At 51.9% G+C, this 13,159-nt stretch overlaps 1 protein-coding gene across 3 annotated transcripts in view; it reads left to right on the top strand.

The window, feature by feature from the left end:
* The window catches only part of CRTAC1 (cartilage acidic protein 1), a 157,052-nt gene that overhangs the window by 135,327 nt on the left and 8,566 nt on the right, over positions 1-13,159 (top strand). For 2 of the 3 annotated variants that reach the window (XM_042960296.1, XM_042960294.1), the window contains exon 14: positions 789-932. In XM_042960296.1, coding sequence (XP_042816230.1) covers positions 789-932 — 144 coding nt within the window. Of the gene's footprint in view, positions 1-788; positions 933-1,394; positions 2,108-13,159 lie in introns of those variants that run through there. The other variant, XM_042960295.1, reaches the window with a different exon arrangement.

The raw sequence follows: 13,159 nt of genomic DNA, 5'->3' as shown, positions 1-13,159 counted from the left end.
AAAGGAGGATCTAGGGATTGCTCCTATCTGTGCTTGAGCGGCTGAGTGGGTGACATTGATTGACTTAGGCGAGATGGGGTCAGGGGGTGGAAGAAGTTTGAGGGCTGGAGCATCTAGATTTCCATTCTGGACCTACTGAGCATGAGATGCATGTTGGGTTCATAAGTCTGGAGCCCCAGGGACAGGTTGTGGCTGCAGATAGGAATCTGGACTCATCCATCTATGAAGGGAGCACCTACAGGAAGTGTGGTACATAGAAGACCCCGGGCCAAGTGTGACACCCCCAACACGTAGAGGTCAAATATAGAACTGAAAGGGCAGGCCTACGCCGGCCGACTCCATCTTGTTCTGTGTCCTTCACCTTGACCACGCCTCCTCCCCTTGAGCAACCTCCCGCTCACCTGCCTAACAGGACTCGGACCCTTCCCCAGCCAATTGGCTGAGGCCACAGCCATTACCTCACCAACTGCCCCTAGATCCCTATAAAACCTTTGTGCTTTTGAAACTCGCTCGCTCTCCCCAGTATCTCACCGCTGCGCCGGTGCAGGTAGGGGATTGAGCTCGAGCTAGCTCGAATAAAGGCTCTTTTGCTTTTGCATCGGACTCGGCTCCCTAGTGGTCTTTGGGGATCACGAATTCTGGGTATAACAGAACGAGCCAGCCAGAGGGACTGAAGTGAGGGAGTTGAGGCATAGAGAGAAGAAGGGATATGCCCAAGGTCACAGAGTGGGTGGGGCAGCAGAGCCTGAGCGACGCCTCCCTGGTGAGTGACTCCCCTCACCTTTCAGACACCAACGAATGCATCCGGTTCCCATTCGTGTGCCCTCGAGACAAGCCTGTGTGCGTCAACACGTATGGAAGTTACAGGTGCCGGACCAACAAGAGGTGCAGTCGGGGCTACGAACCCAACGAGGACGGCACGGCCTGTGTGGGTGAGTGAGGCCCAGCCATGGTCCAGTAGGACACAAGGAGTTGTCTTCCACTGGGGAGCTTTGGGGAGGCCCCAGATCAAGGTCCCCAGCCCCTGACTTCTCCTGGCCGGCTGGAGTCTCCTTAGACCCCTGTTGGGTCTCCGGGGAAGACCGTGACAGAGGTTTGGAGAAGCCCCCACCACTACTGCCACCATCTGAAGGGTCCCTGGGGTGCTATGCCCTGGCCAGAGGCCACTGTTCTTCTCACGTCTCCCCTTCTCACATATTCCTACCTTAAGGTCAGCCCGTCTTTTCCTACCAGGGATATAAACTAGCTCCTACTACTCATCTTTGTCTGAATTTCTGAACCGGTATTTGTCTTCTTCCTCCCAAATGCTTCCCCCCACCCCCATCCCACCCCCATCCCCTTTCTCTTTTTCCCACTCTCTCTGTCTCTCTCTCTCTCTCCCATCCTTTTTACAGCTCAAGTGGCCTTTTTAGGTGGGTATCCTTCTGCTGCCTTTAGAATCTCTGAGCCTCTCTCTCGGGCCTCATATCTTTCTCTAGGCCTTGGACTTTGCCTTCAGTTATATGCACTTTAAACCCCATCAATAAAGGAAAAAAAACTAAACTAAACTAACAACCTTTGTGGAAAACTAAATCTCTCCCGCTGCCTGTCTCTCTCTCCACGCCCAGTAGACTCTGCTGCGTGCTCCCTTTGAATGGACCGCAGGGGTGGCCATCTTTGAAAAGGGAAGTTTGGGAGATACTGATGTTTGTGTAATCTTGTTTGTGAAGCCTTTCTTTGCATGTTTTCTGAGAAAACAGAAAAGGAAAGTCTCCCCTCTTACCCCATCTACCCTCCCTCACTTCTTCAGAAGAATCAAGATAGTCCTGTCTTTTCTGTATCCTCCAGTGTCATGAGCACCCTGTTTTGCCCTTAACAAAGATGGCTCCCAGGCAGTTGCTTGCTCAGTTGATTCATTCATGTATCATGTGCCTGCTGGTTTGGCCTGTGCTGTTTCTGCTCTGTGTGCCCTGACTTCCCGTGGTAGAGAAAGCCTTCTGGGAGTTGGTGGTTATTATGGGAGGGGAAAAGGTGGCCCTTTGGGACTCTTGACAAAAATGTTAAAGTTTGAACTTGCCAAGTCTTCCAGCCTCTTTCTGGAGAAATTATGCCAATAAACTCTCTGCTGCGTATTAGTGCCTAGCTGATAAAAACAAAAATGTGTCTGGGGCAAGTAGATGCTGGTTGGAATCCTGAAGTAGCAGCAGCTTTTCTGTCATGTAGCCCTTGGAAAGCAAATCACGAGACAGGGAAAGTGTCCTGGGCATGAGAAATGGTTTGGGTATGTGCACCAATGTTCACGTTTGGGGGGCTGGGGTCTGGGCCAGGCAAGGGATGTAGGATGAGCAAGGAGCAGACCTGGAGGGAATATTCTGGGCCTTTTACCTGGGGGACGTTGCTTCTCTACACTGGGCCTCAGTTTGCATAATCTAAATAACAAGAGATTTGGTCTGGTGTATTCCCAAAGCCCTTTCCTTTCTAAGACCCTTCAGTGTGTGGCTGGACAGAGATATGGCTAGTCTCAAGTTACCCTGATTTCTAGAAAAGAATCTTGCAACTTGGTCTCCTTTGCAGTCTGCTTAGAAACCTGGAAGCCTCTGTAGCCAGAAGCACCCTTTGGGAATGATGTAACACCATAGAATACTTTCACAACCAGCCTCGGTAGTGAAGGCTTGTTATAAATCACAGATCTGTTCTTCGTGGGGGAAAAAAGTTGCCCCAAGATATAATAAAATCACACTTAAGCATGCAGCAAGCATTTTAAAAACATATTTAACAAAAAAACTACCATTTTCTGATATAATAATAATACTCCCAATAAATCACAAAATATGAATTCCTCATAGCTAGTACTGTTTTTACACTCAGAAGACGAGCTTAAATGAAAAGTTTTAAAATAAAAACAACCACATTGTCACAGGAAAGCGTGTAACAACTTAAAAATCGCTCCACTTCTGGGAAGCCCGCTCCTGTGTGTTCAGGTAGAAATTAAAGGTCTGGATGGGCCCAGACATGAGGCTCGGAGAGATGAAGTGATCCACCCAAGGTCACAGAGCCAGCTGGTCCCCAGCCAAGGCTGGAGCCCTTTCCTACCACACCATCTTGTCAGGGGGTAACAGACAGCACTGTCACTGTTCAGACTATTCCCTAGTCATTCTGGAAGCTGCTGCCTTTTTAGAAATGAACGAGTAGATCTAAGATAGCGAGAGAAGTAAAACCCAAAACCCATAGAGGCAATGGTTCCAAATGTAGTGGTGAATGGCAAGACGACGGTGTCCACTGACAGACCGCACACAACAGCACGAGAAGTAAGGGACAGGACGGCTAGTGAGACAGCCTGCCAAGGACATCGGAAAATTCAGGATGACAGCAAACTTCAGAGGATACCTCGTCAAGTAATAACCATGAATCCTCCTACACGGAGTTTCTTACAACAGGGTGTGTTTGTGTCGATTTACCCTACTTGGTGGGTGGGGCCAGATGAGTTACAAAGAGGAGTCCCAAATCCCCCCAGCTAGCAAGAGCACCACTACACTATCCCAGCTGCTGGGTAAGAAGGCTTACTCCTGATGTGATTCATTCAGCCAACAAATATTAGTTGAGCACCTATTGTGTGCCAGGTACTAAGCTAAGCTCTGGGCATACAATGGTAAGTAGAGATGACCTGGTTTATTGTTCCCACATGGCCTCCCTGCAGCCAGATGGAGGAACCCGGTGCATGGGATAAGAGTGGGACTCACAGGGGCTTTCTGAAAAATCTAGCTAAATGCTTGGGTGGCCACACCAGAAAGCAAGCTCTCTCATTCCAGTATCCATTGGGCAAGCATTCACTGAGAACCACTGAGAATACGCCTCTGCCCAGGAATGTACCCTTAACATAACAATAATAGCCACACTTAGTGAGCTTGGCATGTCTGGGCCAGATCTAAGCTCTTTAGAAGAATCAGTTTGTGTAATCCCCACCACAATCCCGAGCGGAAAGTGCTATCAGGATCCCAGTTTTACAGAGAAGCTATGTGGCTTGCCCAGGTCACACGGCTGGGGCACACAGAGGAAGGACTCCGTCAGAGTAGTCTGGCCCCCAACCTGAGCTCTTAACAAGGACCCTTCCTTCCCATTTGGGGTGACTAACCCGTTACACAAAAGCCACAGTCTCTCTGCGTTGCCCAGGGGCCGGGGATGGGTTGGGAAGGAGGAAATGGAGTCTCTGACGGAGCCCGGGATCTGTGACAAGCGCCACACGGTCACCCTGCAGCTGCAAGATAGAGGTGGCAGGGCCCATGCTGAATCTTCTCACCAGCCAGCTTGGCTGTCCTTAGCAAAGGGAAACCGTGGATCACCTGCACAGCCTCTTCTACTCCGTCGCCAGCCCTGCTCTGGGGAGGTGCCATTCTGAGGGCCAAGAGTTTGATTATGCGTCACTCTGGCTGCTATGGCCCCCTCCCAGGGTGTGGGCCTCACACCCTGACCAGCACCTCTGGACTGTGACCCGAGCAGGAACTGCACGCCAGCCTCCAAACAGGGCTGTTGATCGTCTCTCTGGGGCCGCACAGACACAGGACGAATGCTTCACTTTCTCAGGGAGCCAGCTGAGTTTGTCCAGCAGATTCCAGATTGATACCCCACCCAGACTGTCAGTCCAGGAGGCAAGCCGAGCCCCTCCCCTCCTCTCCCTCCCCAGGGTCAGCCCCAGCTCTCTCCTTCAGCGTGGGCCAGAACCCCAGCCACATCCTGTCAGGTCTGCCGTTGTGTCTCCTTAGCAACAGACACGTCCCAGAAGGGGAAGGAGGCGAGAGAGCGAGGGCTGCTTAGCTCCACAGATAATGCCAACCTCTCCTTCCGCAACCATCCCCTTAAGGAACTGTGGTTGAACAGCAAAGTGGTCGAAAAGAAGACCACTGGAGAAAAACGAGAAGCGGGAAGAGAAAAGGCCCTCCCCAGGGAACAGAGCTAACATTTACGGAACGCCCATCGTATGCCAAGAACTTTATGTGTGTGTCCCCATGAACCCCCCCGCCCGTGCTGTGGGCTGAATGTTACTCATCTGGTTTATCACCAAAGAAGCAGAGGCTCAGGGAGAATAAGTTCCACAAGGTCACGTGGCCGGTTAAGCGGCAAAAGCTCTGATTCAAAGCGGCAATTGTCTGGCTCCGCAGCCTGTGTTTTTAAGCCTCTTGGGGAACGATCTCCGGGAAACTGACACCTGGGCAAATTATGTAACCAGCTGTCACTTGGCATAGACTGGACACGTGCTGTGTGCTGGGCCGGGTTCTTGTGGCCGGGCCCGTACACCTGTGTACAACCCTGGCTGACCCCTGAGTGCCCCATGACGTACAACATGATCAGGATGCAGTCAGAAGATAAGTGCTATTGGAGCTGGGCAGCAGCCTGAAGACACACGGAGGTGCGGGACTGGAGGCAGAAGGGCCCTTGAAATAGGGAGGGGCAGGGAGGGCCTCTCTGGGAAAGAGGCATTTGAGCAGAAATGTAAAGTAAGCGTGCTGGCCTCCAGCCTCGGCTTTCTCATCTGGAAAATGGGGATAGTACCTACCTCACAGAGTCATTGTATTAAACAAGATGATCTGAACCACTTGACACGGTGCCTGGCGGGTAGTCAGCCCCAAAGAAATTTGAAATATTCATAATATTACTAAGCAGCAAAGTTCAGGATGAAGCCTGGGTCTGTGCAGTGCCGAAGGCTCACGTGGCTCCCGGCACTCCCTGCTGTGGCCCAGGCCACCCGGGAGTCGGCAGTGCGGGAGATGTGGGGGGACACTGGCCACCCTCGGGGAACTGACAGCTTTGCAGAGAAGAGATCTCAGGACTGAAAATGGCCATAAGGGAGCAGAGAAAACCCTCCCGGGGCCTGAGCTGTGGGGATGTTCCGCCAAGTTGTCACGCGGGGCCATTCCCAGAGACAATAATCACCAAGTAAACCGAGCAGGGGGAGCGTGGCATTGACTGGGCTGCACAGGGCACACGTCCACCGGCAACTGGTGAACTGGCCTGGGATTCGGCGCTTGACTGTCACAGAAGCCCTAGAACGTTAAATCCAGAGGCACCTGAGAAGTCATTTAGTCCTGCCCCATCCTTTTCAGCTGTGGACACCGGGGCTCAAAAGGAACAGTGACTTCCCGAGGACCATAGCCACGCCAGGAATTTGACTCCTGCCTGGGGCTCCTCCTTGCCCACCCTGCCTCGTTTTCCAGAAAACTTAAAGTATTTCAGATGCACAACTGTGCACAAGAAAACTTAAAGTATTTCAGATGCAGAACTTGTTCTTTCCGTGGTGCTGACCCAGAGTCAGAGTCAGGGCAAGGGCCCACCAAGCGAACCAAAGAACCATCCTTGGCCCATGGAACACAGCTGGGCAAGAGCTGAGTGAAAGGGCCAGGTGCACAGAGGGTCCTGCTCTGCTAAGAAGGGAGGCTGCAGAAGGGGATGTCTGGTGGGGACAGAAGGAGGACCTGTATCGCTCTTCCCAGAAAGTCCCTGCCCAGCCCCTCATGAACCCAGCCTGCCTGCCAGAAGGAAAGTCTGGGGCCCAGAATAATTCCTATAAAGGGAACTCATTGTCCTTCTTCATGGCCAGCCCCGGAGCAACCATGAAGGACTTATCACCCAGAACCATTTCATGTACCCGCCCCACCCACCCCCACCAAAAGATCTAAGGACTAACACTCCTCCCTGCACCCAGACCTGGGTGCAGAGCTCCTGGGAAAGGAGAGAAGCCCAATCACATCGTGCCCAACTGCCCCTGGGGACCGTGGCAGAGGAATAAGCTTGGGCCACAGGGAGGAAGGTAAACCCCATACTTACCATCATGGGACTTCCTGGTCCCCTGGCTCAAGATTTATAGGCCTTGAAGGCAGATGCAGACAGGAAAGAGGGAGGAGAGGGTCTCAGAGCCTCACCCCAGTGCAGAATGTATCTTGTGTGCCAGAATATTAGAGAACTGGTCCCAAAATCCTATGGTCCTCCCACCCTCCCTCCTCTCTTCCTTCCATCCTTAAAATGTTCTCTTTGCCCTAAGACCCTGTGATCAGATGGCCTGAGGCTTGACTTCCAGACACCCCACCTACATGCCCTGTAAGTGGCCTCAAACAAGCCGCTTCCTCTCTCTGAGCCTCACTTTCTTCCTCCACAGAATGGAAGCATAACAACCTCACAGAGCTGTTGAGATAAAGCATGCAAGGTGCTCAATGCAGTGACTGACCAGATATTATTATAAAATCTGCCCCAGGCCCTTTAATCTACTGCTTTCACTTTTAGCACTGCCTGATTTTACAACAATCCATAAGTCATTAACTGGGGCAATGTGAAACCTGTAAGAATCCTTCCCAACGAGACATACCCATCACTCATATGCAGAGCTCATTCAGGGACCAGGTTACACTGTATCTTCCCTTTGAAGAACTCCGGCGCTGTATTTAGATCTGCACTGGGAAGCACAGGGCCGATCGGTACCCATCCATTCACCTGCCTCTCCAGGGTCTGCGAGCATCCATCCCAAGCCAGGCAGCCCTCTCGCCCACCTCTGAACCATCAGTCATCTCCCGGTACCCATCTTCTCTGTATCCGTCCACTTATCTGTTTGTCCACCCATGGTACTTCACTCTCTAGGGCCCCAGGTCCAAATTTCCAGGCAACGTACTCAGCCCCATGAGGATTTACCCACCTTACAATAGTGGTGTTCAGGGAGCACTGAGCAGGGCTGAGTGGGGTCAGGATGCACACTTCCTCCCCTCTCCTCCCCTGCCAGGACAGGTGGAGATCATGAGCAGAGCCATGAGATCACAGCCAGGGCAACTCAAAGCAGCTGCCCAGCACAGGGGATGGCCCGGCGTCACAGCCTCTACCCTTTTTTTTTTTTTTTTTAAGTTTATTTATTATTCTTGAGAGAGACAGAGCATGAGCAGGGGAGGGGCAGAGAGAGAGGAGGAGACACAGAATCCGAAGCAGGCTCCAGGCTCTGAGCTGTCAGCACAGAGACCGACGCGGGGCTCAAACTCACAAACCGCGAGATCATGATCTGAGCCGAAGCCGGAAGCTTAACCGACTGAGCCACCCAGGCGCCCCCTGCCTCTACCCTTTAAGTGAGTTAGTCAGTGACCACCTACAGTTGAATTGTTATCATTCAGTGGCCACTCACCTGTCTGCATCTGCCTAAGCAGCCCCTCAGGTCGCATTACTCCAGGGGCCAGAGGATTTCACATCTGTATATCCCTGCCTCTTCCTGCCTCATCCCTTCCTGCCAGCCTTCCTGGTGGGCTGCATTTTGCATTCACCTGCCAAGGGCAAAGCACTGTGACAGGCACTTGAGGGCAGGGGGTGGGAGGCACTGGAGGTGAGTGAGATAAGATCCCCACCCTCCAAGAGTTTACCAAGGAACTGGGGACAGAGGGGAAAAGGCCATTCATTGCCATGCACAAGGTCCAGTAAGCTAGGTATAACATTTCCCCCTTCCAGGGCCTGGCTCAGGCTGCTCTCAGGTGGTAGCTGGTCCCCAATCACTTTTCCATTACAGAAATCGATAACTTAAATTACTCCAGAATAACTAGCCCCATCATGCCTCTGCAAAGCTAATTCTTCTGTGTCCGCATTTGCCCACATGCTTCTCCCTGGGTCTGGAATCTGCCTTTATGAGGCAATCCAGGTAGAAAGGAGTCTTTCACCCGACTGTGACACAGTGGCAGAATGAGAGCAGGATTTGGGGTCTGACGCTTAGGTTCAGGTCTTTACTCTGACACTTACTGGCTGTGGGTGCTTGTCAAGCTACCTAACCACCTGGAACATCAGTTTCCTCATCTATAAAATAAGAATTCAAATATAACCACCCACCAGAGTGTTAGCGAACTAAATGGAATAATAACGTACATGAATGTTCCTGGCGTATATTAGGGAACCAGTGAACCCTTGGACAAATGTCTGTTTATTCTATGCAAGAATCTGAAACCTGGCTATAAATCTGTATCACGAGGCCACTGTATAATGAGGTCCTAGAGTAACTTCGGCAATAACAATAATATTTTACTTGGGAGAAATAGATTCTCATTCACCGAGATGCATTTTCATCGTGCTCTCATTTTACAGATGACAGAGCTGGGACTCAGGATAACTGAGCGCAGCGCTAGGGGACGGCAGACTGGTGCAGCCTTCTGACTCCCCCTTCCCACTCTTCCACCGCCTCCGTGGTCCCTGATTCAAAACCGCAAGGCCCGGTGCAGCTCCAGGCTGCCGCACGCTGAGTTCTGCCATCCGGCAGGTGCTGAAATGACAAGCCCGTTAAATAGCCCCTTAGAGGAAGAGCCGTGAGCTCGGCACTCTGCCCTGGGCTCTGCCAAGAGAATAAATCCTCCCAAAGTTGCCTGAGAAGGGTCGTGTGGAAACGTCAGAAGGCTGGACTCTGAAAGGAAGGAAAGAAACTGATGTTACCGAACACCTCTGTCATGCCAGGCACATTCTAGGCCAGTTTCTCAGATTCCTCAAAACCAATTGTTCTCAACCGTTTTTTAGTGGGTGGTCACATACTCCTTTGAGAATCTGCTGAAACCTGTGATCCTCTTCCCCAGATAAATGCATGTTATTTTGCAAATATGTGAAGGAGGTGGGTCAAGGTCAAGAGCTCCTGGTGTAAACCTGGGCCCTTTTAGGATTTTCTTAGGTACCAGGCACCTTTCTTCTCTTTTGGAGGCCCCACCCCTCATCATATCAAACATTGTCATATATATCCACAACTCACACTAAATTACACACACACACACACACACAACCAGAGTTAAGTTGAATTACAGTGGACTGTTTGACAGTATTACATTTTGTAGATATGTAACAAAGTATTAATTTCAGCTTTGTGTTTACTTTTCCTATTTTGGACCCAGTAAACTTTTTTGGTAAATTTTATTGAAATGTACCATACCTATAGAAAAATACACAAATCTTAAGTGTGGAGCTCAATGAATTCTCACAAGGTGAGCCCGTCTGTGTAACCAGCACTCTGCTGGAGAAACAGAGCATGAGCACCCAAGAAGCCTCCCCAGGCCCCCTTCCATTCACTATACCCCATCCCAGGACAGCTGCTCTCTTAACGTCTAACACCAAAGATTAGCTCTGCCTGTATTAGAATGCCTTACGAGTAGAATCATAACTTGTACTCATTTCCTGTCTTGTTGCTTTTGTGGAACCGATAAACTTTTATTTGGGCCTCGGACATCTTCCGAGGCCTGTAAAAAGGCTCATAGGCTCTGGGCGCTGTCAAAATCGGGGGTTCTCGACCTTATTTTCACTCTAGAACCTCCAGGAAAACTTTTAAAAAGTCCTAATGTCCAGGCTGCACCCCAGAACAATGAAATCAGAATCTCTGGGGATAGGACGGGACATCAGTGGTTTCTCTTGCTCCCTGGGTGACTTTGACTGCAGCCAAGGATGAGAGGCACTGGCCCACGCGATTTTGTAAAGTTTTAGTACCCCTATCTTACAGCTGGAGAGGACAGTGGGGCTCGAGGGGTCTCCACCACATGCTACCCTCATAAAGCCTGAATTCCAATTCAGGTCTCACTAGGAGTGGTATTTGCATTGCCTTCACGCTTGGTAAATAGTCAAGTCCAAACGAAGCGTAGGTGCCTCCTGCCAGAAACTTTCCTTACTCTGAGTCCTTCCGGAGTTGTGGTCAAGGGAGCTAGGGTTTCCCAAGAACAAGGCGGTGCCCCAGGAGCTGGCCGTAGGGAGAGTCACCGCCAGCTGGACTCCATCTTTGCCCCACGGGGTTTGGGAGCCCTGGGGATGGTTCCCAGGCTGCTGGGTTCCGGGGTGCAGTGCACGATTCTGCCGCTCGGTGGCACCACGAGCTTCTGTAAACCCTGTGGTTTTCACACACCCCAAAGGAAGCTAGAAAGCAGTCTGGCAGCAGTGACCACGGGGGAATGGCAGCCCAGAGCTTCCTGGGGGTTCCTCTGCTCGCTGGGGCCTGACAGGGCCTGTTCCTGGCTGGCCAGGGGGATGCAGAGACGTGGCTGTGACACAACCCAAGGAGGAGGCCACTTCCCCCATAACTGAGCCATTAGAGAAGAACCAGGGAGAGAGAAGCCACGCCTCACCTGCTTCTCCCCGCTCTGCCCTTCACCGAGCTGCCCCCGTGGGCTCCGCAGTTGAAGAGCACAGCCCACCCACGCTCCCGTGTTGCCTAGAAGCTCCAGCCCTGGGCTTGGAAGTACCAGGCACAGCTCCAAGTCCTTACCTGGGAATCTGCCAAATCCTAACCTAGGATGACCGAGGACCTCAAGCTCTGACAGGGTCCCTAAACCTGGGTGAACTTTGCCTAGATTCAAAACCAAGCTCTTCCACTTCCTAGTTATGTAACTTTGGGCAAGTTATTTAACTTCCGTGAGTCTCAGCCTCCTCATCTGTAAAATGGGAATAATAGTCCACATCTTACGATTGTCGTGAGGACTGAATGGTTATGTGGCATCTTAGCCTAGCGCATGGCACATAGTGATAAAATAAATGTTAGCTACTATTGTGTATTATTACTATAAATAATAACCAACAGGACAGAATGTCTTGCCAACAGGACAGAATGAACTTACCCACATGTTAAAGAACAGCCTCCATTGTGACAACCCCACACACCCCAGGTTTGAGCAGAGGCAGTGAGTCCAGGCTGCCCCAGGGCTCAGGGAAAGGCCCAGCTGCCCCTTAGGAGCAGCAGGCACAAGTGTGAAAGCCACCCAGAGTCCCAGTCAGCACCAGCCAGAGGGGATGTCCCCAAAGCCCCCACCCTGGGGGCTGGAGCCATTATCCCCACAGTCTGGTGAGATCCTCTCTTGGCCCACAGACCTGAGTGCGTGACCCTGGCCGCCCTGAGGCCTAAGGCAACTTCCATCCAGATGCCATCGGCATGGTGTCAGGTTGAGCACTGGGTCAGGAGATCTTGGTTCTAAATTTGGTACCACTGTCGGTCAGCTGTGTGAACTGGGGCAAGTCACGTGACCTCTCTGGGCCTCCATTCTGTCTCATTGAGATGATCTTAAATCCCCTCCCAGCTCTAGCATGTGGTTTTATCAAAGTATCTGGTACACAATAGGTGCTCAATAAATGTTATTTAGTTTTATAAAATCCAACATACGACTCTGCTAGGTTCTAACACCCTAGTCTTTAAAACTGAACGACTTCTCTGATGCAACCCCTAACAGGGCCCAACCCAGGGTGAGAGCTCAAGAAATGGGTATTTATCTCATTACTGACTTTTGACCTGGCTCTCTGTCAAGCTGCTCCCTCCACCCAAGGCTGCAAGTGCCCCATAAAGGCTCCATGTTAGAGGATCCAGAGCGTAGCTTCCCCACTAGACTACAAGCTCTAAGAAGGTAGGGTTGGTCCTGCCCACGTCAGCCTCACTGCTTCTTCAAGAACACCCAGCCCCACCTCCTTGGCATGAGGTGGGTGGGCAGCTGAGCATCCGCTCCCTGTGGTCCTGGGGCATAGAACTGATGGCACCCCATCACCATCGGGGAAAGAAGTGGCACAGAGCCTCAAGCTGGGCAAGTCCTTTTATTGGAAAAAGAAATAATAAAACCAAAGGCCACTGCATCACCTGTGCCCAGCCATCCCACAGGAGAGGCACAGGTCAGACATAAGGCCCGGTCACACAGTGGGCCAGAATGGGCATGGGCCAGGCCGCAGCCCTCTGTGGGGGATCGTGGGACCAGGACCCGCCCACTCGGGCTCAGGGCCTGCCTTTGGCTCCCTGGGTAGGCACCTCCCTCCCACACACTGCTGTCTTGTCCAAAAACAATCAGGCCCCTCTTTGGTTCCAGAAAGCTACCTTCAGCGGCTGGTCTTTCACATGCACTTGTAGCACCTCCTGCCGGCTGAGGCAGGCAGCCTCTCTGTCCGTCTTCAGGGCACCAGGGCAGGGCTGCTTCCTTCCCACTGGCCGCCCTGGGCCTTGGCAGGCGGGGGCCTCGGTGGCTGGATGCTTCTCTTCCCTTTCGAGAAAGGAGTTTGCCTTTTCCCCTGCAGGTCGCCAGTTCCTTTGAACATCCACAGAAGCCTTGTTTACACGGCCTTAGAGAGCTCCAGAGCCTGGGTGGGCTGAATGGGCAGCATGTGTGGCCCTGTTGCCTTGTCACCGGGAGCTTGGGAGAGGGACACAGAAGGTCCCAGAAGGTTGGCTCTGCTCTCC

The sequence above is a fragment of the Panthera tigris genome, chromosome D2 (assembly GCF_018350195.1).
Source record: "Panthera tigris isolate Pti1 chromosome D2, P.tigris_Pti1_mat1.1, whole genome shotgun sequence".
NCBI lineage: Eukaryota > Metazoa > Chordata > Mammalia > Carnivora > Felidae > Panthera > Panthera tigris.
Note: the sequence above shows the minus strand (reverse complement) of the source record. Positions and strands in the feature narration are given on the sequence as shown.